General features: G+C 41.4%; 3 protein-coding genes across 6 annotated transcripts in view; 2 read left to right on the plus strand and 1 right to left on the minus strand.

Moving 5' to 3' along the window:
• Window positions 1–109: 109 nt before the first annotated feature.
• Window positions 110–6,200, plus strand: hccs (holocytochrome c synthase). Its single transcript, XM_022231589.2, has 5 exons — window positions 110–268; window positions 1,795–2,165; window positions 3,173–3,444; window positions 3,978–4,061; window positions 4,215–6,200. The coding sequence occupies exons 2-5, from the start codon at window positions 1,812–1,814 to the stop codon at window positions 4,435–4,437; spliced, it is 933 nt and encodes a 310-aa protein (XP_022087281.2). The 5' UTR covers window positions 110–268; window positions 1,795–1,811; the 3' UTR covers window positions 4,438–6,200.
• LOC110977444 (uncharacterized) lies at window positions 4,710–12,949 on the minus strand. Its single transcript, XM_022231587.2, has 5 exons — window positions 12,816–12,949; window positions 11,191–11,675; window positions 9,752–9,971; window positions 8,690–8,902; window positions 4,710–7,099 (listed from the first exon to the last, which is right to left on the minus strand). The coding sequence occupies exons 2-5, from the start codon at window positions 11,608–11,610 to the stop codon at window positions 6,816–6,818; spliced, it is 1,137 nt and encodes a 378-aa protein (XP_022087279.2). The 5' UTR covers window positions 11,611–11,675; window positions 12,816–12,949; the 3' UTR covers window positions 4,710–6,815.
• Window positions 12,950–16,015: 3,066 nt separating this feature from the next.
• The window catches only part of LOC110977446 (polypyrimidine tract-binding protein 1-like), a 90,074-nt gene continuing 78,538 nt past the window's right edge, over window positions 16,016–27,551 (plus strand). For 2 of the 4 annotated variants that reach the window (XM_022231593.2, XM_022231600.2), the window contains exons 1-2: window positions 16,019–16,184; window positions 21,793–21,826. In XM_022231593.2, coding sequence (XP_022087285.2) covers window positions 16,168–16,184; window positions 21,793–21,826 — 51 coding nt within the window. In that variant the 5' untranslated portion in view covers window positions 16,019–16,167. Of the gene's footprint in view, window positions 16,185–21,792; window positions 21,827–27,551 lie in introns of all 4 variants that reach the window. The other 2 variants (XM_022231601.2, XM_022231596.2) reach the window with 2 other exon arrangements.

The following is a 27,551-nucleotide window of genomic DNA, read 5'->3' on the forward strand; positions in this document are numbered from 1 at the left end:
TTAACAAAATTTTGTTTTTATATAATTTTTCAAAAATATATGTATGTGTTTTAATTCGGAATAATACCTATGCGTTTTAATTATTTCCTATACTTTTTCCTAACTGAAATTATGCTATGGCATTACAATTTACGTAATTGTTCTTCGCGTGCACGTAACGTGTGCGGACGTAACGCACGTTGGTGCGAATTACATCATGTATCGATAGGTTGAAGTAAACGCAGACGTCAGACTGTACCAAGTGGGAATTGTGTCGATTGAATTACCGGTATGTATGTTTCACTTCCTTCATATCCTTTGTAGGTCTATAAATTACAAGAAATGTGAACATGGTGTTCCTTGTGTTAAAACGAAAATTTTACATGGAACTCTGTCTGTTAAACTTCAATTAAAACCAGCACCATCTCACCACCTTCATGACCATTATGTCGATCTTACTTTTATCATTTCCTAAAGTACTGCGGTTCAATGGCACTGTATTTTGTGACTTTTTCAGAAATACTCTTAGAAATAGACGTTTTGTCATAACATCCAGATAAATAACTCACATTAATGCTAATTATGATTTATTTGGAAAGAATAAAAAATTCATGCCTCACTGTAACTTCAAATTTAAAACAAATTCAAAGAATTAAAATCGAAGAAAACAAAAAAGAGAGAGTGATAGGAAGTCAAGCTATTGCCAATAAAAGTGTTTTTTTTCCCTAAAACTGCATCACTAAACCAATGTAATTAATGCAAAAAATAATTCCTCATTCAAGTGGCAGATTTTTCAGAAGTAGGGCAGTACCGATGCCCTCTAAAATGACATTTGCAATGTACGTGCGCCAATTATGGTGACTTAGGTTTTACTACAGCCAATCCGACTCATTTGCAAATGACAGTGTTCCTGCTGCTTCGGTGACATCCAGTGTTCTTCATACTATTATTCCACAAAGGATTTTAGTCAAACATTCAACTACTGATATATTTAAGAACAAATTTTGGTCAAAGTACACTAAGTGCGCAAATTATGGTAACTCGTGGATAAAGTCATCGAGTGTCACAAGCAGAGAGGCATGAACACTGACAAAAAATGAACATGCTAAAAGTGAAACGGGGAGTCGGATCTAAGTAATGCTAGGGTGAGAGTTCCATATAACACGGACATCACTAATTTTTCCATGCATTGGTTTATTAAGCCATCAGTTATGACCTGAAAAGTCCAATTCAGCAGGGAAAATACATATGTTCTCACAGTCGGGACGACATCATTGAGTCTTGGTTCTTCTCTCTGATTGGTCAGCTGGTGGCTGTTCCACATTTCACACTTTGGACTCAAAGGGGCAACAATAATGTTGTGGTCTATTGGGAAATCTAAATTATTGACTAAACTCTGGTTATGCACTGTATCTCCAACACTGTGCCAAAAAGGTGTCAGTTATTTTTATCATGTTGCCGCAAAAAATGAGGAAAACATGCATGTCCGTGTACAAAGTGAATGTAGGGTTGCCCCTTTGCCCAGACATGAGTGCAATGAATGGAACAACCTCCGACCGGGTCAATGGAAGGAATATTCTGGGTAAAACCCACTGAATCAGGTAGGGACTGAAAACCCAATCCACATGTGGACCAAGTGGGATTCGAACCCGGACCGCAGAGGTGGAAGGCGAGGAATGAACCACTACGGCGACCGGTCCATTTTGACATGGTGACTACTGCTTTCAACCACTTGAGGAGACTTGCTTTATGTCAATCATCTTTATGCACTACCAGTTGTTCCTGTTTTTTTTGTTGTTATTTCTTCGGCGTCAGAAACCAATGAGACAAACATGGGCGGTGCTAGCTCAACAACAGTTCAGGCGTCAACGCTTGCCACCACCATCATACCGTCCAGTGCCACGTCAGCAGACAACGCCCCCACTGCCCCTCAGATTACCCCAACCACAGCATCAATGCCGAAAGAATGCCCTATGCACTCGGCTGCTAGCACAAAAGCCAACGGGATTGTCGTTACGAACATGGCTAAAAGTGGACAAATTCCAAGCGGGTGCCCCATGCACAAGAAGGATGGGTCGACAGTGATTGCCTCTGGAGGCCAGATTAGTGAGTGTCCGATGGCAGGTGCTTCATCTGCTTTGCTGATGACAGACAGCAGAACTGATGACATAGACCCACAGAATATGGTAAGTGACCATAACATAACTTACAACCAGTGGGCTATAAGTTACTACAACTTGAAGAGGGAGATATTCAGTATTTTAATCCATAGGCTGTTAATAGAATTAGTTGCAGCGTAAGTGTCTCAATTGCTGGAACCAAAATGGTGGCTGATGCATCAGTGCACATGGACAATTAGCCCACAATAGCTGCATGCTGTACTGCATAATGAACAGCCATTTTGGTTCCAAAGTCTGCATTTGACGCTTCTCTCTCTGTATACAGCTCTGTTTGGATCCATTGTACTGTTGCATTGAGGAGAGATTCAAATCAAGCTTGTGTTGATTTTTCTCCTCACAATAATTCACTCCACACAGCACTGGTATATTTCAATCTCCTCTCAGTCTCCGGTAACTTTTCCCTTTGATACTCCATCCAGTCATACACGTTGAATTACAAACCAGCTAAATAGTTGAAGCAACAGCAGAATTAATAATGAAATACCCTTTAGAATAGGCCTAGTGACTGGTGATTTAATCAGGCTTTGTTTAAATGCAAGTGAACAGTTTCTGTGGAACTTTGAATTCATAGTGTCCACCTGGTCCCCATAGATGAGACCGCATGTAAAGTATGACATCAAAGTATGACATCATCACTACATCGAACTATTTATCAAATGATGGACCAGATGAGGCCTTAAATGGGGCATGCCATATTCACCCCACCCCCCATCAAGCACCTGTACAAACCTGGCTTAGCCTTGCATATATGTTTCCTGATAGGGGTCCAAAAAGTTCCCCCACCTGAAACATCAGCACAATGAAAGTAACCCCCTCTACTTGGTCTCAAGTTCAAATTATCACTGAATTGACATTTCCAGATTGTCTTAAAAATTCGGTCTACTAAGTTTGTTCTTCACCAGAAATAGTCTCCCCCACCCCATCCAACAAGAAAAAAAGAGTACAGAGCAATACAGTGTCCAGTTTGCTGACGCACGTTCATTCACATGTTGTTTTTGCCCGTCTTCTGACAGATGCCACCGCCCAACCAGAGACCAGCACCCGACCAGCCCTTCCCGCTGTCCACCAACCGGCAAGTCTCCAGCATCCCCCGCAGCAGCAAGGAGGGCGAAAATTGGGTGTACCCATCGGAGCAGATGTTCTGGAATGCCATGCTGCGGAAGGGTTGGCGCTGGCAGCCAGAGGACATCTCGCAGGGGGACATGCAGAACATCATCAGGATCCACAACGCCAACAACGAGCAGGCGTGGCAAGAGGTTCTCAAGTGGGAAGCCCTGCACGCCAAGTGAGTGCAAGGCACAGAGCTTTGTAGAGGCTTTGCGCGGTAGCCATCTTGCAGAGTATTTCTTTTGTTCCACAGGGAAACCTTTGTGCGTGCCTTGTGGAACAAAAGTACTGGCCTGCAAGATGGCAGCCATGCAAACCGTGTATTAAGTTATATACCAAGTTCTTGCCCTCATGCCAACATACATTGAAATACTGTTATTACAAGGTCCTCATGACTTTACAAATTACCTTTTTATAACAGGTACCTTGTGCTATCAGTAATGGAAAACAAGGAAATTCAAAGACTTGGGACCTAAAATGTCCTTGTTATAAAAATGACATTGTATTAATAGTGTTCAACTACGTTGTTTTCCGCCACCCACACCAATGGAATTTGCCAAGTAAATAATCTCAGACACTGAATTTAGGAGGTTTAACGAGTATGATGAATGTGGCGAATAGATCCTACGTATTCATTTTCTTCTTTTGATCATAATAGCCTTTCTTGTTTTTGTACAACTGTTGATTCTTTTACCCTTCCTTTGTTTGCAGAGAGTGTGGCAACCCCAAGTTGCTGAGCTTTGGAGGGAAGTACACCGACTTGTCACCCAGAGCAAAGTACAGAATGTGGCTGGGGTAAGTGAGCTAGAGGAAAAACTGTTCCTCTGTAGAGGCTCAGCCCTTTACAAAAAATTGGAGAAGATTTTGCATAAGACACCAGTGTGTACTTCTTGCAGGATATTTTCTGGTGACCTCAAAATGAGGCCGTAGTCATCCTTTTCTTGGCAGCTACGAACGGCCATTTGACCGTCATGACTGGATCATCGACCGGTGCGGCAAGAAGGTCCGTTACATCATCGACTACTACGACAGCGGCGTGGTGGACGCAGACACCTACAAGTTTGCCCTCTTGGATGTCAGGCCGGCACTGGACTCACCAGGAGCCCTGTGGGACAGAATGAAGGTGGCTTACTGGAGGTGGATGTACGACCGCAAAGATGAGGGAGTTTAAAGGGCATTACGCTTTGTAAAATTGGAAGGTTTAAGTTATTTTGCATGCATTTTGGAGGGATATTTGTTAAAACTTTTTGCTGGACAAATTGGACTTTTAAATAGTTCACTTTCGTTCACATTTTTCATGAAATTACCCGAGTTAAAGTCAATGTGGGCTTGAGCCGAACACGTGTATTGAATAAACTGTCACTAGGTCCAGGTATGAACTTTGTAAATGCATTCTATATGAAGTGCTCAGTACGCTCCTAAGGAAAAGAAACCAAGTCATGCTTTATCTGCGTTTTTATGCTCATTTATTTTCAAGAAGGTCCCTTTACAAAGATTCAATTTTCTTGCAAAATCTTACATATTGTTTTGGCTGTGAAAAAATTCCAATGTAGCATTCAACTGTATAATGTTACATTGGTTGATGTAATTTTTTAGAAGCTTAAATACACCAGTGGGCAGTTATTCACAAAAACATTGCTCGTAGGTTGAACTTGAGCATACATGTAAAAACTATATTTCCAGTTTCTAATTGTAATTAAGAAATGTTTGTGTTTATATATCTGTGTAATACATTTTTTTAATGTTTTTGCCGTGTTCAGCAATGCAATGCACAATACTTCAAATTATTCAAAGTGGATTCTCAAAGATCTCTATTTTTACCAGTCAAAGAAGTTCTGTGTGACAAACAAAACGATATCAGTCCACCAGTAAAAATACCAATGAAAACAAATCCACCCAGTAGATGTTAAAAAGTTGAAAGATGAGGAAACTTGCAAAATATACACATATGCCATTCAAGTAACATTCAAAATCACTTGAAAGTGCAGGTATCGTGTACTGTTTGGCGGCTTGGAAAGGCCTGGCGGCTTGGAAAGGCACACAATCTGGCAAGAAGATATTTGGAAATATTTTTTCCTTGTTACAAAGTCCTATAAATGTATGTTGAAACATTGACATGAAAAAGTGAGACCAAAAATTAACTGACTTCACAGATCCATTCACCAAAAAGTGTCAAACTTTTTACAAGTACTCCAGTTGTCCACCCTTCCGCAAGAGGAAAATGCCAATCATGACTGTAACTGAACTCTAATCGACCAAAACCAGGGATGAAAACACACTATCATGAGTCTCGGTGTGGTACACGATGCAGGCTCTCTGAATTTCCTTTCACGAGCAAGGATTGGACACCCCTGGCTCTGAATGGAACAGTTGTGACCAATAGACGGCATGAAACATGGACCTTTAACCACAGAAAATAATTCAGTGTGTGCATGCATGAAAAAATATCTTAGACGACAGGACAGCAAATGACTAATTCTACACAGTGTTGAAGCCCATGTCTTAATAAAGTAGCCATTCCATCGACTCGCTCTGCAGAAAATGAGTCACGTTGCCAGAGCCACTTTTGCGTTAAAGGCATTTGAAAGAATCTCAAGAGTGTTAAAGCAATAGAAATTCTCACCATTTGAACCAAACTGAGTGACACATCCAAAGGAGCTCACATTCCTCAATCTGATACAAAGTAAAACCAAAAAAGTGGCTCCTGTGACACAAGACTCATTTTAGCAGAGCAGGTCACATAGTTTCAACAGCTCCCTGAAGATCCGAACGGTAATCTCAAGAACTTTGAAGTCAAACAATTTTTCTTTAAAGGAAAGACATCTTCTCAAAGGTCCAATATTGAAGAAATATGAAAAAGTGCTACAATATTCTCTCCCCTTTGTAAATAAAGATCGTGATAGCTCTTGATGAAGTTGTCACAATGTCATAAAACATCTGTAAAAAGTATTGCCTTTTGTCTGCCAGTGGCTCAGCGGTGTTACAGTCTGACACCTCAGTAATGCTCATTAGTGTTTTCCAAGATTCCTGACACAATCTGATCATGTTTATCGCACGCTTGGTTATTTATCTAGCAGAAATCTGACGATCTCAATGCTTGACATCTGTGGTCATGTGTAACTGGAGTTACATGCTAAGGAAGGTGTCCGTGCACCTTGCATGACCTGCACCACACCAAGGAATTCCTCCGTAATTACCCTAAACCTGTGTTGGTGGTGTGGTCCCAGAGGCAGAGCCAAGCCAGGCAGGAGAGGCAGACATGACATTGGCTTGGCATTAGTCAAGTTATGTTGGATATGAAGATGTTGGGGGGGGGTAAACTGAAGTGTGCCTTTGTTCCAAGGAACTTCTCCTGAAAAAATTTGCTTGGTAAACCAAAAAAATAAATCTCTCTTCAGCTGTGCGAGTTCACACCATGCATACCGTGGACAAGTGCAAAACTTCAGGCATTTGTATTTCAGTGTAATTTGTCCACCATAAAAGCGAGTGCAGCGGAGATGTCGGACTGCTAGGAATGTCGCTGTGGGCAGCTTGCCTCTGGGGTGAGAATTACAGCTCGTCACTTCTGTTTTTCTTCCCCTTTTTCACTTTCTTCCCACTGATGTTGGTCTCGAGCTTGACGGGCTCCAGCCCGCGGATGCTGGCCAGGTCGTCCATGTACCGGACGTCAAACCTTTGACCTTCCACTTCCATGACCTCCTCCATCCGCAGCACGTCCTCCACTTCGGCCATGTTGGTCCCCGGCAGGGTGTGCCTGTGCTGCATGTTGATGCTGTACAGGAATTTCAGCAGATTGGGATAGTTGAGCTCACCCTGTCGCTTTACAGAATATCCTGAAAGAGGAAAAAAAAATTGCACAGATGTTACACACTTTAATTGCGGAAGTAACAGGTGTCACATTCCAGTCCATCACAAGTCCCTTCGCACAAGGCCAGTCACAAGTCCCCTGCACAAGGCCAGCCGTAAGTAACAGGGTGAAAAATGGCGAAAGAATGATTTTGTCACAGCTCATTTGAATGGCTTGTGAATTGGCTTCAGACTGAAGGACTCGTGATGGACTCGTGATGGACTTGTGGTGGACTTACAGGGACGTGTGATGGACTCTGATAAGAGGTTGACCTTACTCTTTCAAAACCCACTGCCATTATTGGAAACACTGCATGCAGACTGTTCACCCCAGGCTCTTGTCCTCTTGATTCATGTTGCTGACAGTGCATGACCTAAACGTGTACATTGACGAGGGTGGCTTTCAGATTGTTTTAAGAGACCAACGCTGTTTGTTGTACAATGGGGTTTAGAGTCTGTATTATTTATTTTGTCCCCCCAAAATAGGAGAGAGTCGTTCTGTTTCTCTTTATCGTGATGTTCTTTGGAAAGGCACTGTGTGTTCTTGTTTTGACGTTGTGTAAAGAGTGATTGATCACTGCCACGAGGCAAGAGCGAGATTGGACAACAGAGAGAAATCCATAATCCCTCCAACTGAGGAGTTGTAACAGTTACAACATTGTGATGTGGGGTGTTTTTGTTTGTTAGTTTCTTTAAATAAAATAATGTGCCTTCTCAGAAATGGCTGTGATTGAATCTTGCACTTTTTACGGCAGAGAAAGGGTTACCAATTGCTTGAATGAAAAATATCTACAATCCTGACTGGGAAAACATCTAAATATCATTTGAAATTTAACCCCTGAAAGAAGGTTATACAATATAAATTTAACCATTGTTACATTAACAAGTGTGCCACATATAGTTGAAAGACATTTGGCTGTAAATAACAATTTTTAGGGAGACATTTAAACTTACACATTTGAGGGCCTCCCTTGCAGATCTGGTACTAGAAAAAACCCTGTTTGTTGGACAGCTTGATCGTTTAGGTCACAGATAAAGATCTGGAAACCCCAGATGGGTTAGATTTTGTCAAAAGAGTTCAGGGGTGTCACAGTTTGTATACAGTTCAGTGTAAATGTCTCCTAAGTTATAGATTGAGGTAGGTATTAATAACCTAACCCCTAGGCCCTTTTTGCTGGGGACCCTCCTCAATCCACCAGAATCCTCCAATTTGTGGGGTGAAAAAATTGGATTTTCCCTCAATCCTCCGAAATTTGTTGAAAATGTTACTTGGAGGAGTGCCTACTGCCTCAGTTCTTCAAAATCCTTTGGCAATTCTTGTCAATACGTTGAGGCAGTGTGAATGGCATTCTTGAGCAGTGTGGCTGATGCAAAAGAAATATCAGGCTGAATTTATGCATGACTGAGCAAGAACAACACAAGGTCTAACCCATGACCTTTACTCATGGCATCCTTTGCAATCAGCCATGCACTTTTGCCATTCACCTCAATCCTCCAGCTTCTTCCAAACCCACCCGAAGGATTTTGGAGGATTGAGGAGGGTTAGGGTCAATTGTTAATTTTTCTCTTGTTGTTACCGATGCCCTGGAAGGTGTAATCGGCCTCCTCCCCTTCCTCCATTTTGTCTGAGTCGCTGTACTCGTCAGACACAAGGACAAGAAATCCCGGAATGCCCAGGTCGTACTTCAAACTCTCCAGGTAGGCCGGGTCCGGATCGCGCAACACACCAAAGTTGAAGTACCGCTTGTAGTGCAGGGCGATGGATTTAAAAACTGGAGGCAGTTCTTTCTCTGTGAAGCATAAACAATGCATGCATCCATGCAATATCACTTAAAAAAGTTTACCAGACAGTATGACGAAAATTTCATACGCACTTGGGGGACTGTAAAGCACCATTATTGTGATGAATCCAGCAGTGAGTTCTGCTACCTAAACTTAGTTTCATAAATTTACTGATGGACTCATTTGGTGAATGACCCCTTTTTTCAGTCTTAAACTGCCCCTTTAAGGCATCAATAGTCTCTCACTCACATGTCACTTTTTTTTTTTCTCTGTATGTCAAACTCCCCTCTCCGGCAAAGACTGGCCAAAACCTAAATGTCAAGCTGGCCTGGGGAGATGAAAGCATCCACGGACATCCAGGGCAGCAAGGAAACATCAAACGCAGTCCAGGTGTCAAAATTAGCGTGGTTGGCACTCCAGGGAAATACAAAGATAAGAGTGCGTGCAAAGCTCACTTTGTCTCCACTTTGATACAGTGAGTGTTGATTATTTAATGAAGCCATTTGCAACAAAATGAGGTTTTTGCACCCTACAGATTTCAAGGATCGGGGTTTTTTTCAGCTCCAACAAAATTAGTAGAATATTTGATTGCAATTGTGCGTTATACTGACCGCGTCTTTGGTTTCAAAGATTAATCATGTCATAACCCGTCTAAATAAAGTGAAGTCATTTGCACAAATGATGTGTTTTTCACAAATTTGTATTTGGTGTCCTTTCAGAAATTTTCAAGTCACGCTTTCCCGAAGTGATTTGTGGCCTTACCTCATTTTGTTTTGTTTTTTTTTTTGGCAATATCTCCTTCCTCTCCCACACCCCAGATCCAAGTTTACTGAGCACTTAAAAAAAAAACAATGCACCTGTTAGGAAAATGGCTGGGAAGCTTGACGGGTATGTCATGTAGGAATCGTAGATGAAATTTTTAAGAAGCTGAGGGTCAAACTCGGTGGTGACATCTGGTAAGCCACGGAGGGCGAGCTCCTTAGCCTCCTTAGGAGACTGGACATCGGTCCATTTGGTTGTCTTGCTGTCACCGTAGGGGTAGACCCTTGCCGCTGGGTTTTTCTGAACATCAAAATCCTGATCGTGGAAAGAAGAAAACTTGCCATTGATTGGGTTACAGGGGCTTCAGGAAGCATATCCAAGGGTCCTCTATTTTTCATGGGGCATGGATTATGAAACATTGTCCTTTGGACAGGATGTTGTCGCAAGCTGGAAAACAATTTTGTCCTTGTTACACCGTAAAATCAAGTTGTTGAGGTTAAAAGGTGAGGGGGGGTCCATACATTTTATCCCTTGAGCATGTATGAACCGTGCATCACGAAAGTGCCATGGAACGAAATTTAATTCCATCAAAGCTCTCTCTAAACATCAGTAAAAAGGAGGACAAAATTGACAGACACTTTCATCCCAATATAATGTGAGGCTCTCCATATCTCATATCAAATATATTGAGAAAGCCTCTATTTTACTAGACACGGAGGTGACAACAGATTCATTGAGGTTTTAAGTGATCTAACTGTAATTTATTTTGGTGTAACTTAAATATCTCTCTAATTAATAAAGGCATTGGTACTTTTAGAAACTAAAGGTGCCCCCCACTAAAAAAGATCTGAATATCTGAATGGACACTGTTTGTCTCACTAGCTCAGTCAGGGAATGGAAACACTGTGGCAAGAACTATAAATATAGCCCCCACTGGTGCAGCTTAAAAGAAGTCCTGTGCAGGAAAGAAAAAATCGAAATCATTTTAAGAGTTGAAATGGTAACAAAAAGCTCAATTCTTTGATGCTTTGAACACCAAAGGTAGAACCCTCCTTTGGTTTTACAGCACAAATATGCATAAGTGCCCAAGGTCACTCTCTTGCACATTGGTGCAGTGCACAACACGACACAGCTGTGCTCCTTTGAGGTGTTTACCAAGTGACCTAAAGAGTGACTTCAACATGAGGCAAGTACTATAAATTGCTTCATAATTCTTTTAATGTTTCGAAGTTTTATTGTTTGAAATTAATAAGAAAAATGAAAGAAACATGGAATGCTTCCCCCACGTTTAAGCAGAAGTAGTTTATTACCAAACAATGGTAATGTAACCAGTAGGTTATGTGCCGGTAAATGTAGGTCAACCAATTTCAACAGCGGAGAAAATTTAGGTTGTTTTTATACCTTACATATAGTATTTCAAATCGTGGAGAGGAGCATGGTTCTGACTGACATTTGGACCTGTTATGTTTCACAACTGGTAAGAATATTTGTTTGAAAATTCTTCTCTGGGAAAGAAGAACACTCTTGTTCTTACGATTTCATCAAGAAGGTCTTCTTGCTCCAGTCTGTGAACCATACCAAACCAGACAATGCCGCGCAACGACACAGCCAGCGTCTTCCACTCTTTCTTCAGCATGCCGTCGGTGAACAAGATGATCCAGGGGTCATCGGCCTCCAACACCCACTCCTCATAGTTCTCCTCCGTCAGCTCAAAGATGTCTTTGAACTTTTCGTCCTCCGTGAAGCCTTCAGTACCCGCGGTGGCATCGATGTTGATGGTCTTTTTGACCACACGGTCCGAGTGCTGTGCAACAGTTTGGGGTGTGAACGTCTGCCCAAGCAGGGCCGCGCAGACGACAATGGGGAGAAGCGCACCATTTCGAATATCCGGCACACGCCACAGTGCCTTTTTGAACTGCAACATCTTGTCTGATATTAAGTTACTAATGAACATCCCACAAAATGGTCACCTGCGCATGTTGATGTTTATTCTGGAAGTGCGTAAATCACTTGGCATTCCTGCAGGGAAAAAACATAAAGACGAAAGTCGACCTGATATGCCTCGTATAACCTGGTAGCCGGCTACAAAGTGAATCATCATCAGGGTGGTGGGGTATTCTAAAATTGAGCTTGATGTTTAATCCCAGAAGTGTGGTGTCTGACGTCCGTGGGAGCGGGGCGGATGTCGAAACCCACGGTTCTGGGGGTACCTGATGTTCTGGGTCCTTGGTTTTGTTAGGCCTATTTTGCAACAGGTTCTTTTCTGTTATTTGTAATACATGTATATTAATTTCTTATTCTTGAAAACCTGTAATTTGTATGGAAAGAGTTCTATATAGATGCCAGTAATTATTCCCTACAGTGACCTATTAGCCATCAGAGAGCAAAAACATGTCCAGAAAAGTTCAATGAAGGAGAGAAAATACCGAGTTGTTTACTTAGAAAACACTACAAAATTGTCAGACCAGTCTAATACTGATTTGTGCACGGGGTGTCGAGTGGATTCCTGGCTCTACTAAAAGTGGAGCGTTACTGGGTGCAGTCCACTAATTCAAGCAATAATTTACACCAGGCTCATTAGCATTAAAAGTGCCCCCACAGTATCTTTCGAAAAAGGGGATTGTTTGGCCCCCAAAATGGTGAGATTGTGTAAATCTTTGCCAGGATCGAAACCCTGGTTCTTTGGGCTTCCATCTGAGGGCGGAAGAGATAAAAAATACGGTTGACAAATGTTCCCAAAGGACCGAGAAAGTAGAGGGTTACCATTTGAAAAATGGCTGCGTGCTGACTTGGGAACTTCGACTTTTGGGAGGTTGGTTTTGTTTTGGGTGAATAATTAAAAATGTAATTGGTTAACCCCCCGAAAATTGAAAAGAAACTGAAAGATTAATGACTGAATAATAATTAAATTTTTGTGTGAGACACCTCAGGGATGTTGGCTTGCATGTTATTGAGCTCTGAAGAATGGTGATTTTACACTGTTTTCAATGGGGCTGGAATTAGTGGACTGTACCCTACTAAGTATTCCTTTTTGACGATCCCGTCCAAAATCGAAAAAGAGGAACACTCACGCTCCACTTTGACCTAGTACTAGTAGTACTACTGGTGGCGTCCGCACATGGAACTCCTTCCTGTTTTTTTATTTCTCAATAGACTTACCTTATTCGGGCTGCTGTCACCACGAAGCAATAGGTGCAAAAAATATACGATAACGAAGTTGCTCTTAAATCTTATTGAAGTACGCCGGCACCTCGTGTCGAATCAGGAAGTACATGCGTGTCCGTGAGTTTTCTACCTCAGAGTCGAGCGCCCTCTGTCGTCACCAAATGAGAAATTTTTCAGTTGCTACCACCTTACATGTCTATGGTTGCTACTCTTATGCTGTCACGGTGGCGTGAATGCAATTACAAACTTCTGTCTATAAACACTCCCTATTCTTGATCAATATTTTTTTTCATTGGAAAGTAAATCAAGTATAATTATGTCATTGCTTGTGTTTTCCAGGCCATGCTGAGGTAAGAGTGAGCACACACGTTGGCCTCGTGGCGCGCCACGCCCCGTATAGTGCGTCACGACTCACGAGACGAGACTATTTATCCGAGTAAAAGGATAATTTGTGGCAGAAACAATTAAAACATGTGGAAAATAAAATGTTCTTCAGCGGGACACAGCGGGAGAAGCATCTCTCTTACTCATGAAAATTTAAAGTGGGGTATGATACAGAACCCTCTCCCTCAATCTTAAACCAGGGACCTGGTCTTTCCCCCTTGCAGAAAAAAAAATTATCATATCAGTCACAAACACGTATCTTTTAATGTTACAACCACAAAACCAAATTGTATTGAACTCTGCATTAGTTCCACTATGCATTTTTGCGCTACTGTAAAAGGCCTGTAAGAAAAGGGCGACGCAGATGCTGCCAATTCAAATATGAAAAGTAACAGGTTGGACATCCTGGAATGATTTTGTATTTCGCTGGAAAGCTCATACGTTTCTACAGCTAAAAACATTAAAGCAAATGCTCTTATAAATTGCTTGGCAGGGTGCCGAGCCACAGAATCATAGAGAGTTGACCCTAAAAGACAGTAACTGAGGTCAAATCCGCAACCTCTACATTTCCTGGGATCACCACGTACTTCCTTACTTTCCTCCACCCAATCTTCATGTATAGGGGTGCAGACCAGTAAGTAAAGTCCCATAGACAACAGTGATAAATACCCCCACTTTAAAAATACCCGAAAAATACTCACAAGTTTCTCAGGTGTTCAAAACACAAGGCAAATTGAAGCTCATCTCCTCATCTTTTCTTTGCCTTTCAATTTTTTTAGTGGCTTATCCGATGACTTTTCAAGATACTTGCGTCCACAAAGCTTCACATTAATTTCTAAAGCATTACATGATTTATTATCCGGACAAAGATTGGGTTGGCATTTTTGTTGGCCTCATCAAATTTGGGAGGTCCTGGACAGGGGCCGTTATTATCAGCCTATGTCAGTATCGTGTTGGCCGTGTTTAGTGCTAAGCCCGTCAGTTCATAATTGTTGGATGACGTTGTTTGTCCGATTTTCGCTCGCCCTTTTCCCCAGCAGATGTTTGGTGAGAATAGCCTATATACAAGACGATCGCTGCAATAAATGATAAACCTTGCAATGCATGTATGCGGGTTGAGAAAAGACTAGCAGGCAATTTGTTGTCAAGCACCGTTCATACACCACAGTGACGACCTTCAGTAAATTGATCTCTTTCATAAAGTTAAAGAAAAATTATCTACATAGCGTGGAAAAACGGCAAAATTTTAAACTTCCGTCTGTAAGGGCGCGCTGGGAACTGCACATTTCATTCCACCGGCCCCGTGATAATGTAACGTCTCTGAGCCCACATTCAATATTTTTATCAACGATTTGCTATGCCGAAACGCACTTCAATCGCATTCCTTCTGTAGAAAGAAATCATCCTCTACCATCGTCCTAGTCCTCGAGTGGGGTCGAGCGAACATCGATGCAGGTGCTCCATATGTAATTGAAATGTTAAATCCAACAGCAAGCGTAAGAAGACAGCTAAAAGAAATAATTTCACGCATTTCGAAGAAATTACATGTCATTGGCACCATCGGTTAGGTCTGGAAGGCCTTTGACTTTTGCAACCAACAGATATTTTTTTTCATGCATAAGAAATAAGAATTAAAGAAAGATGATGAAACTGCAAGGTTTTGACCAGTTTGACTGAATCCAACCAAGATGATGATGTTTATGTACCAAGACCGTCTACGGTTGATGAGGATGATGCAAAAATCAATTTCTGTGTTGGTTCAACAACGGAGTAAGCATTTAATCAATATTGTCTCTTGAGACATCATGGGTCCTCGGCTATGTGACCCCCTTCCGTCTTCGATTGGACAGCACTTAGCGAAAAGTGGCGGTGGCACGTGACACGATGTTTGCTACTTCTCGGTAGTAAAGTGCGGCATATACTGCGCGCGCGCTGTGTGAACGCATCTGTTGAAATGATTGGCGGCATAGTTTTCAAAGCGTGCGGAGATGACAGGGTGCCACTCCAAAATCCGAACCAATCAAGACAACTTTCCAATTCAATGGAAACGGTCTCCAAATCTTGGCAAGAATATGGCTGTCTTCAAATGAATTCCCGGTAAAAAGTATCATTTTAGATACTACATGTACTCATCGGTAAACAGAGTTTAGTGCAACAAAAAATCATTGAAGGCATGGCTTATTTGATATCCCGTAACCAATTTGGATTCACACAAATTATAATGAGTTTTGAATGTCAATGAAGATTTAGCTCTGTAAGACGTGTACACAATTTTCCCCGTTGAAATATATTTCCGTGCCTTGGTACTGAAACACCAATGATGGATCTAGAACAAAAGTAGCAAGGACTGAGGGCAAACGCCGGTTTTCAGGTGGCCAGAAAATTCGGAAATTTCTAACCTGTAACCTGTATTGCCTTCCTGACGTTGGGGCTACATCCAAAAAATTTGCTGTTCTCTCAATATTTAAAAAAAAATGTCGAGGAGTTCCCCGGGGCATGATCCCCGACCCCCCCCCCAGTGTAAACATTTTTTTAAATATAATCTGGAAATTTAGCACTTGAACTCCATAGTTATTCAAATATTGAACAGATATATCAACATGTATCTGCGCAAGGCGACAAAGGGAGCGTCCACCAACTACCTTTATGTTGCTTCTTAGCATTGTGTTTGTTTGGTGGCCCGAACATATGTTCAAAATATTAGCGGTGATCGATACCAAACATCGACCACATTGGAGACCGATAAGACGGGAGTGGCTCCCCCGGTCCGACTCAAACCTGTTGTTATTTTTACTTCCTCTACGCAACTACGCTCGAAGCAGGAGGGCGCTATTATTCGCCATCTTGTTTTCCGCTGGTAGAGAAACTCGTAGCAAAAAATACTCTGAACTGGCTCTCCCTGTGTCAAAGCTGTTGCCTTTTCTCCTGATTCTTTCGTTCTCTTCTTCTTTCTGACTGCTCAATGGACGGGTACGTAAGGTATTTATCGCCTTTCCTTTTTCTATCATGTTTTATGTGTATGAAATCGTTGGGACACGGCAACGCGCTGTCGTGCGTGCATAGTATGTCGTCAGTGGGTGCATGTGTGGTTATGAATGAGTCACTCATCATGACATGGTAATGCATGGCGCGTTTGAAGTTTGGATACTGGGTACTTACGTAGCTGTGTTGCTGTTTAAACGCGTTATTGTGTTACATTAGGTATTCTGCGCTTGTCAGTGTCTGCATCTTCACACACACATTTGAATTGCATATATGACTTAGGGAGAAAGCAAGTGTGCAGTACTAGTGTAAGGCCTATGTTTATAATAAGGTCAATCAAGGCAGTTTTATTTACTCAAATTATTATACAGGATGACAAGTCAAGGATAAGATGTGTGATAAGGATTGTTTTGGTTTGTTATATGCAGATAATCAGTTGTCATGACATGGTAATTGTCATAGAATTTCGTCACTCTGAGACTTTGTTCACACTCTCTTAACTGAAAAATAAATTACAGTTAGAGGACAACCCAAATATATCGGTGTAGTATTTCCATCAACGGTTGCTGCACATGTACATGTGTGTTCTAAAATGGGCAGTTAGTTCCCTTATATTGTGAGGCTATGTAAATGGCAGCAGCAACACACTTACATTACCTGTTTGTTGGTTTTTTAACTTTCCTTAAATACAAAAATTCAATGTCAAAAACAACCAAACTGTGAAACTTCATTTTATCCAAAAGTGGGATATGACATTCTTGTGAAGAAAAACCAATAGCACTATCAGATATTGAAACTATGACCTCGTGGTACAGAAAATGTTATGTTGCCTAGTATCAGACCATGTAGCCGTTTCAGTGTGCTGTTGCAAATTGCATGTTGTAATAAAAACCCTTGTTTGCCAGAAGGCCTCACGATATGGCTGTTGGAGCCACTGTGTTCAAAATATCCAAAGAGGTCATTACACATTTCAGTGTTTGTTTGGGATTGGTCATAATATTATAATTGGTTAACCATTAACCACCAATAACCACTGTACATGCTCTGGTGCATCATTGTTAGAAAGTCCGAAAGATTGGTTTTAAATTTTCTTGCAGCTCTCAAAAGCCATAAGCCATTTTTAACTCACATTGTTTTTACCTCTTGTAGGGCTGAGTCAATTCGAATAATTCACTATTTGAATATTCGACCTTCAATTTGATTGAATATTTGGTCTCACCGACCGGCAGGTTGTTGATGAACAACATAAAATCAGTTGCAATAACACACAACTGTGTATTATGATCTCCACCATTATTTAGCAAGATTGAAGAGATGAACAAGACTTCTTGCTCTGTTGAAAATTTCTATTCCTTTTAAATTGTTTAATAAATAATTTACTTTTAAATCATCGTACGATTCCTGACGCTTTTCATTTGAATCTGCTTGAAACGAGCCTCCATAGTGCAATTTTTCTCTTTTGAAACAAAAGAAAATTTTCCCTTTTCGTAAATTTTGCATTCGAATATTCTAATTCGAAAAATAATGTTTTGAATATTTGACAATCAATCAAATCTTTGCATATTCGGCACAACCCTAGCCTTTTGGTATTTTCCCTTGATTCATGGACGAATTTGCTGTTATCCAAGTCTGCTTATTGATTTTTTTAACAAGAATATTTTTATATGATGCATGTACGGTATCTTCATGTACTGTACTATTACAAAAAGGTTTCCTGCAGAAGGGATAGAAATCCTTGTGGGCAGATGAAGTGAACTGCAGACAAGGTTTCATCTAGGATAGCGATACAAACAGCTGCCCCGCCAAGGTTAAACTTGCCTGTCTTCTCTCAGTACAAAATGTCTGAAACTTGAGCCATATTTTTACCATATCTACATCCAGTATATTGGAAGAACATGTAAAGACTAGTTCACCGGTGTAACATTTTTGCATGTGTTATGTAAAAAAAAAAAAGAACAGAAATGGGGGCTTGTAAAATTTGAACAAGTGAAACTGCCTATCCAAATTTGTTTTGCCTGATCTCAGAACAGGTGGACAGGTGGCTGGATGAGACACTGGCTGTAGGGTCAGTGTTTATTCTGCTTGTCAACACAGGGAGGTTGTGGTTAGCATTTAGTCTGATCATGGACCATTTACCCAGGGATGTGCAATGTAAGCTCAGAGCTGGTTCAGTGTGTGTTATGGCCGGCATAATATCAAAGCAGAAATTAAATTGGATTATGTAACACTTTCTTTAATAATAAAACACATGTTCCTGTCTACCACTTTGGTTTCTCATAGAAAATTGTCTCAAACATATACGCAGCAAAAAAATTCCATTGAAGACCCTAATTTTTTGTTTCTTTTGTTAGCTTCTTGTGTAAAAGAGCTGATATGCTCTGCCCTTGAAATATGACCCCTTTTCTGTGAATGATCAGCAAATAAAAGTGTGCGTGTGTGACTTAGAAAGCTTTTCTTGGGCAAAAAGCTTAAAGTCCCCTATTGAATTCTAGCTTGCAAAAGTCAGCAACACAGATGCACATGAACAGAATGTTTGCTGCCTGGCACAATAACAATAAACGTCTGTAGTCTGCCTCTCTCCCGGTGAATTGAGCAGTGGATTCACTCACACAAACTGGGCGCATTGTTTGGGGCAAGGATGTCAGTGCAGCCCTCTCTGAACTTCCCCACTGCACCAATCGTACTATTTTGATTTCAATGGAAGGAAATCATTATTTCACCACACTTCCTCTTTCAGATAAATGGAAACTTTCAAGTAACAGAAGTGCATGTGCTGTGTGGCTCATGAAGAATTCTGATGCAGACTTGAATTTCCTATGCTTCAGTTCTCATGATGAATGCTGTTGATAATGCATTTGTTATTAATCTAGGCTATTTCATCCATTTTTTTTTGACCTGTGAGTTATTAACCTGTTTTTTATTAATACGGATATTTCACTATAGTGCGCCTCCAAGAATATGCAACGCATTGGCCATCACAATGTGCAAAATCTGTCGACCCAATGGGTGTTAAGAAATGGTCGACAAATTTCGCAAGTTGTGATTGGCCAATGCATTACAAACTCTTGGAGGCGTTCTATTGTGAATCACCCGTATTGTTCTTTGCAGATATGATGATGGAATTTCCTTCTTATGTTCTTCAGCATAGGCTTACAGAGATTCCCGTTATTTTGGAGACTGCCGAAATACTGGTAGTCTGGCAGTTGAAACCAAACTCTAGTCTAGGGGATATTTATGAAATTGGAAAGATATTGGGAAGACCTCCCCCCCATTGAAACATATGAGCTTACATGTACGTACATGTACATATACCGTGCATGTATACTTTCACCCTTTGACATATTCACACTTTAGAATGTCACCCATAACTTCCTAATTGTAATTGCAGAATCTTATTGGACGGAGTGTGGATTTGGCTAATGGACACAATGGGGAAAGCCCCGTTTTGTTTTGTAAACACCCTTCAGTGCATTTGTTAGATTGGTAGCGTCACCCTCTGAAACTTAAAATTGATCTGTGTTTACTGAAACAAGGGGGGTGAATTGACTTCGTCAAAATTGGGGTATACATGTAAGCCATAAATTGTATTCCTTTTTATGTGCCACTGTGTTTCGGTTATAAATGTGCTTGTTGGTTCGTAGCTTAATTTGCTTAAAGTGAAAGTACATGTCTCTGCCTCACTGGCTAGTCTACATTGGGAGAGGAGGAGCGAAGGCAGATTTCAGGGTTTTAAGCCTTCTTCACTCCCTTGGCCTCCTACAACTACTGTACATGTATAGACAAGTAAAGAATAACAGGCATTCTCTGTTGAAACCTCCTCTTGGCAGCCACTTTCTTCTGGGCAAACCTAGTTCAACTCCTGCCCCCCCTCCCACACCACTCCCCATCTTTGACGGCCCTGAAAAATTGGGGCTTGGCCCCCACAACACCGAGCCACTCCCTGTCGGGGTGCTAACCGGGGAGGCTGTCTCTTTTCAGTCAGCCATCCAGGGCGCCATTGCCATTGCGTTGGTCTGTTAACTGGTGCCAGTATTACATCGGGCCATCTGCTTTACAAATTGCCTGATCCAGGCCCCCAGTTTTAATTTCCTGTGTTAAGTCTGCCGTCAGTGTTCCGGCTGGGCAGTGTAATTGGTGTCGTGGTCTTCGTCATGGCATCCCCAGATGTCTTAATTCTAGTGAGTGCAGTTTACATATTTGTTGTCGACCTTCTTCAGAATCACAAAGGAAGACTCGTGATGCGTCATACACTGAAGTTTAATTAATATCAGACGGCCGTTATTTCCTAAGAATATGCTAGGTATTAAAAGTATAAGTATACCGGAACATATACGTGTCCATGTATCAAATACATGTACTTCATCAAACCCTGAAAGGAAAGAACTATTAAAATCCCCCAGAACAAGTCTTGTATGCTGGTCTGGTTCTATAGTATTCAATTGGAAAAATAAGAATAAAGCCACTGAGTCAGCTAGTTTATTGCAAATACGGAAATTTCAGCAAACCTTATTAACTTTAATTAAAAGCTACACAAAATTTGTTACAACTCTCTGATATGGCTGTCTTATTCCTTTAATAGTTGTTGGTAAACCACATGAAACCATGTTCATTATCTGTCAGCATCACCAATTACCCCAGGCTAGTTGAGATGATCCCTGATAGTTGATTTGGTTTTTGTTGTAGCTGTTATGACCATCTGTTACACAGCAAAATTAAATTAAATCTTGAATGCCGACAGAAAAATAATGAAAGTCAGTGATGTGTTTGCTGGGAATGCATGCGGTAGGAGTCACGACCCCCGAGCCTAGCAATATTAAACACCCTACATTATTAAAATTGAACTGTGGTTTTCAACATACTAACAAAAGGACTATGCAGCAAGTACCAGGATGTTACATCCTGGTATTTCCAACACACCCAACCACACCCATTCTCTGTTACCTCAGCAACCGAGCAGGCATACATGTAACATCCATTGCAAACTTTTGCAAATTTCGGACGCATTTTTATCCTCTTAAAGCTTTCTTAAGTCCACAGTCTGGTAACCTACACGAACAATGTGATGGGTTCAGTATGAATTCTCAAACTGTTCTTGGTGATGAAGCCTACATACATGTACATGTACTGTCCAGAAAAGTCAGGCGTCATTCATGCTCAACATTGGTACAAGTTTATAAGTTGTCCTTTGGCAGATTTCTTCCAGTTGATTCATGTGCCAGACAAATTATGATTTGCACCAGTAACCATAGTAACTTGAAACAGAGAGTAACAAAGGTGAAGCTACTCAGCAGTTTCTCATGGGCGGACTTGACATCAGTCGGCAGATTTGTACTCGTATTTCAATGTCTGCTACACTGCTCATTAATATTTTATGCATATGGGAGTTCTCTCGAAATTATTGAAGTTTCAGATGTCTTTTGCGACCAATGCGAAGAGTTCATACATGTGCTGTACATGTTCATGTACACGTACATGTGTATTGTACACGTACATGTGCATCGTACATGTAAGCTGCACACGTATTCCAAGGTTTTTACCATACCAGCATGCTGAGTGATTTGTGAATTGAAACGAAACCTTGCTTTTGTTTCTGTTCTTATTGCAGGATAGCCACTGACATGAATGGAACCGGTACCAAGGTACGTAGCAAAACCGCTCAATATTTTTTCCCCTTCACTGCATTGGATTTTTTTTTTTTTTGGTACCCCAGACAATTCACAAAGCCTCCTTGTGCTGCAGCTTTTTTCATTGATCGGTGCCACGTAATTTCTTGTCTGAGAACCCAACAGGCAGATCAAGGGACAATACACTATTGACTGTTTGCCTTTGTTGGCATTGTTTAAGAGGATATCGTTGGGTGATGCGAAACAAATTGATGTACTTCCAAGTGTCGCTCAGTCAGACAGCCCCAGGTGTCTCTTTAAATTTAGATGGGGGGTGGGGAGAATATTTGTTTCGGGTATGCTTATTTGTTTTGTTTCTGTGGGGAGACTTAGAAGCCACATTGGCCACTTAACATCTCTTTGCATATATTCTGAGAGCAAACGTACCGGGTAGGGTTTTACACATACACCGCATGCCAGTCAACCCCAAATTGCAACTGCGTCCCACACCCATATTTTGTTCATTTTATCCCAGTTCGTTTGCAGCGTACCCTTGCTGAAGGTACATACAACTGTGTACATGTGTCAAGATGAACTCATGTGACTTTTACATTTTTGTGCAAGAACAGAAACAAAACAGCCACCATATGGTTTACATGTTAGAGATTCTATAGACTATGCACGCATCTGAGTGAGCCCTCCTACCGGTAAATACTAGTTTTGATATTTACCTGCAAGATGTGCTAGTCCAGCATTATAAATGTACCTGTATATTGTACAGAAAAAAAGGATACATGTGTATGTACCTGTATGCATATGCATTAGCATTTTCTGGTGTCCCAGGACTAGGCTCACAGCGCACTAGTCTGGCGTGTCTGGAGACAGTTTCACAATGGAAGTTATTTCCTTCCCTCCCCCCCCAGTGGCTTCAAGGATGGAGGCCTTTGTCCGGTAATAGTAACACTATCCGGTTGCTTAGTAACCAGGGAACCTGAACTTGGTTCCAGCGATTAGGTTCCCGAGTCCCTCCTGGAGGTTTTGCCTTTCCTCCGTGGACCAACGTCTTTTTGTCTGGGGCAAGTCAACTGAGAAGTTGGTGTATTTTGCAAGACACAAACACCTCTCTCCTGTTCGGTAAACAACTGTACACGATTTCAGATGAACACCACAGGGTCGGCCATTTTTGTTACTTGAGGAAGCTTCCGTGGAGTGTGAAGCATTGTTGGGTGTCTTATGCTGCCAGTTTCGCGTGTACATATTTGTGTCAGCTTTGACAAGGAATATGAACAAAATCATCGCTTTAACCAGGAAATGATTTTGGTTTGGTTCCTTCTAAAGAAAGATTGGTTGTTTTCACATTTTCCTGCCTCAAAGTATTCAACAATTTGCATTGTTTTTTAAGCTGGACAGGAAGATGGTGTCATTGTGTATGTTTCAGCACAGAAATGAAAGTGTACAGATGAGTGTGGTCTTGAGTTTGAGTTAATGTCTGTATTAGATTGTCTATCCACTTGATGTTTTGAGGAAGTTCCTTGCATAAATGCACTGTACATATTCATGTATGACGAGTCGCAAATTCTAGACCAACTCCAAACACTGGCTGTGCTACCCCGCTACACAACCGCCCAGAATCCAAAAATGCTTTAGTTTTTGGAGATTGTTGTTGAGAGGGGAAAACTTTTAGAAGGGATTTTCTCGTCACATACATGTATGTTAGTTGTCATTTCAAGCCCAGACTTAGTTGTCTGGGAATGCTTCCCTGCATAAGGACACACTTGGAGTAGTGACGCTCATTTTTCTTTTAATAGTGCAGTTTGGTTGCTTGTGGAATATGTACATGTGCATACTCTGTGGGCATGCACACATTTATGTACTGTACGTACAGGTGTATTTATGGCACAGGTGTGCACTTTGACTCGTCAAATGGCTGCAGTCAAGAGAATGCGATATTTACCGAGCCATAAAGTTTCAGCTATTGAAATGTGGCCCTTTGAATGTTGCAGCTCTTGATGTCATTATGGTCCCCATAACATACCCGTACCTTATATATCTGCCCCCAGGATGGCATTTCGGAGTGCCCTGTTCTTACACAACTACTCGTACGTGCACAAACTGTTTTATCAGGTACATCTCAACTAAGGGGTCTCCTTATGAACAAGTATTGGAAATCACGCATTGTTTGTAATGGTCGTACAAAGGGATTGGGGGGAGTGTGGTTGGTTGCCCGTGAAGGAGGCCTCATCTGAACCCACACATTGTGTGTTCCCGCTTCCCGAACTCAGTCTGCCAACAACCCGCCCGGCCCGGTTTGATCACCCAAACAGGGCATTGTTTGCTTTTCCCCCCTGAGAGCCACTTGTTGCCTGGAGTGTACACGCGCGTGTTTGTGCACAGGGCAGGTTCCGGGTTGGGTTGGTGGCTGTGCCCATTGTCTGGCTTTTATGTTCCTGTTGCCATGCCATTACATTGTCCGCCTCACAAAAAATGTCGTCTCGTTTAGCCGACAGCCGACATTAACGCACTACGGTAGTATGGTACCTACTAGTACATGTACTGAGTTTTTTTTATGCTGTTTCCATTTTTATGCATTTTCGCAATTGACACCAACAGACATTACCATAGGGATACAGTGACTAGTACGTACATGTGCAGTAAATAACCAGAATGTCGTACCCCAGGTTCCGTTATGACATTCAGTACTTATTCTGAGAAAAGATTTGGGGGGAGGGGGTGCTTTCTTGTTTAACATGGGGGATGGTTGATAGAGTTCCCATGAAATTAAACTGCCTAGAGGTGCTTCACTCCATCGGTGCAGGCATTGGCCTTTGTTTTCTCATCCCTATGCCCCTGGAAATCAGGACAGCTGCTGCATTGTAATAGCGGCCTGTCAATAGTTCTGAGTGTTTTGTCATTGATTGTTGGCTAAGTTTGGCAGGTTTTCCTTTTTTTTTAAACAGTGAATGTAGCTGATGCAGATGTTGCAGACATCTGAAACAAGTGAATAGACAGAAGCGGAGGTGCCACGTGTCTCATCCTTGCCATTTCAGACAGCGATTCCTTTTATAGTGCTTTTAACATCCGTCATGCATGGGTGAATATTCCAGGGCTCCACAGTTGGATACAGTCTGCACAAGCCACCAGGATATATCGTGCTACATGTACATGTACATGTACATGTACAGTGTACATGTACACGTATGTTGTGCAGTGAGCATTGGTGTGTACATGTACCAACACCATGTATGTATCCAGACATGAAAAATGAAATCATTATTTCTACAGCTTGTTCAGGACATGGAAAATGAAAAGAAAGGTCAACACACTACATGTAGGAAGGAACATACGTTTGCATTTGTACCAGAGATATTTTTTTTAAAGTGGTAATACCCGATTAAAGATGTTGTGCCCGACTGATAAAATGAATTTCTTAAGTTATCAAGGTTCACCTTATGCTGTTCAAACATCAGTCCAGTTTTATCACATGACTGTCGTAGAACTTGCATCACTTGGGCTTACAATCTTTCTTTTTATGTGATTTATACATGTACATCTAATGATAGTCAAACTGGGCATGTGTGCTAGTACATGTCATGGCACCTGTCAAAGTGTCAACCTCCCCCTATCCTACATGTAAAAAAAAAAACCCGCTATTATTAGTTGGAAATACACATGTACATGTAGTTTATATGCACATGTACATGTAGCAGAGTTATTGTTTCAGCATACTCTACATGTACAATAAACTTGTGGAGTATGAACATGTATGTTTGTATATTGAAACATGGGAAGTGCTCTGTGGAGTACATGCACCAGTACGTGGTACATGCTGTTTTTGTACTTCTTTGTGTGTCATCAAGAAGGAAGTGAATATGAAGTTGCTTTGCGATCGGGGATAAGGATCGTTCAAATTTGACTGTATGGATCGTTGATCAATTTTCAGTTCCTCTTTTGTGTGTGTTTGGTTTCCTTCTGTCCTTCTGTTGTCCCAATAGCAATAGGGGGAGGAAGCAATGCGTGTAAAAGAATACTTTGTGAAGAATACGCTTTCCGTGGGAAAAACATCGGTTCACTTGTCATTTTCAGCCTCCCACCCCATGGGACTCTGTCCAATCTGCTTGATATATCAACGCACTGTACATGTAATTATCATTTCTGGCCAGGAGCACTTGCACATAATACGCCGTCCCTGGTTATTTTAATTTGCCACAATTTACAGACGTTATTAATCCACTGTCATCATATGGGACCTCACACCGTCAGGCATATATCGCTGACTGGCCTTGTCGCTCACTCACACCCTGGTAATTGAAAATCGACAAGATTTCATGTTGGTAAATGAGCGTTTCAGTTGTTTGCTGCTGTCCACATTGACATATATATATGTACATGTACATGTATATGTACACAAGGATACAGGAGCTGTATGTATTTCAGGAATCCTCAATAAGAAGGAAAAAAATCCTTTCAACTAATTTGGGGATTCCATCTTGGCCCACGCCAATTTTCTAGAAGACCCAGGCGATGGTGTATCTTGACATGTGATAAGGACAGAATGGATAGGCTTTTTTTTTCTCTCTCTCAATTTTGTTAATTAGTTTTGCCAGTACATGAAAATAATTTTGTTTATTGAGTCCCCCTCGGTTTTTCCTGTCCATTTGACCTGCTTGGTTTGCAAGAGGAAGTCAGCAGAGTCACCGTCTTTCCTTGGGTTGGGTCGTCCGCTGATAGCTGGCTGTTTGCAGTGGACTGTGGAGGAGTTGGTTGCCTCCACACTGCTCTTGTTTGTTTTTATTTAGGTGTTAATTGATTGGAAACCTGTCGTCTTTCTTCCCAGATGAAAGGTTTGCACAAACTGTCACAGAAAGGGTTCAGGGAAAGACCGCACATTGCCTAAAGGTCATTGCAATAGTGCAGGCAAATGTGACAGTGAAGCGAACTGATGTCACGAAGCGTTTGCAGCAATATTCGCTTGAGTTGAAATTTGTTCAGCTTTTGTGAATTCATAGGTTGAATGTTTGATCTGACATCACAAAATCACACCAATGTGTGCTTTCACCCTGAATGTGATCCTGCCCATATTCAATAGCTATGAATATTGCATCTTGTACTGAGTCGTACAGTAATAAGTGTACATGTACATGTAGGCCTACGTGCTTGCAGTAAAACAGGCCAATTCTGAAAACTGGAGCATATGGTGTACGCTGAATGAGTGATAAATTCTCACTAATTGCTGATAGTAAGTTGAAAAGTCAAATTGAAAGAAAGACTCCTGAATGGCCCACCCGTGTAACAGTACATGTACATGTCAGGTCACATTTCCACCATTGCTGGAAACCAACATAGGGAATATTTGTAGTTTGGTTAAATATTAGTCAAACTTGTTTGGTAATGGCTGTGCAAATATTGCTGAGCAAATGCTGCAGCTTTAGTTGAACTGAGGGTCGGGAAAAGGGAGGAGAGGTTGATATGGGGTGCTCACCGGTGACCTCATTTTCAACTGAAGGCAAATGCCAGTGTGAGTACACGCTGGGCTGTACATGTACACGTGTCGATAAAAAATTGCCAGAAGTTGTTAAAGGATAAAAATGTCCTTCTTCTTGGGGAATCCTGGGATGGCAGAATGGTGAGGGAAATAACCGTATATGCTGAATGGCGCCAACAAATTTAGTCCTGCTTTCGATTACTTGACTGACCCTACTTCTATGGCATGACCCTAAAGTAAAACTTTATGGACAAGTTCAAAAAAGAAAAATTCAGAAAG

This window comes from Acanthaster planci, linkage group LG12 (genome assembly GCF_054643075.1).
Source record: "Acanthaster planci isolate LZ-2023a linkage group LG12, COTS_SCS, whole genome shotgun sequence".
Lineage (NCBI taxonomy): Eukaryota > Metazoa > Echinodermata > Asteroidea > Valvatida > Acanthasteridae > Acanthaster > Acanthaster planci.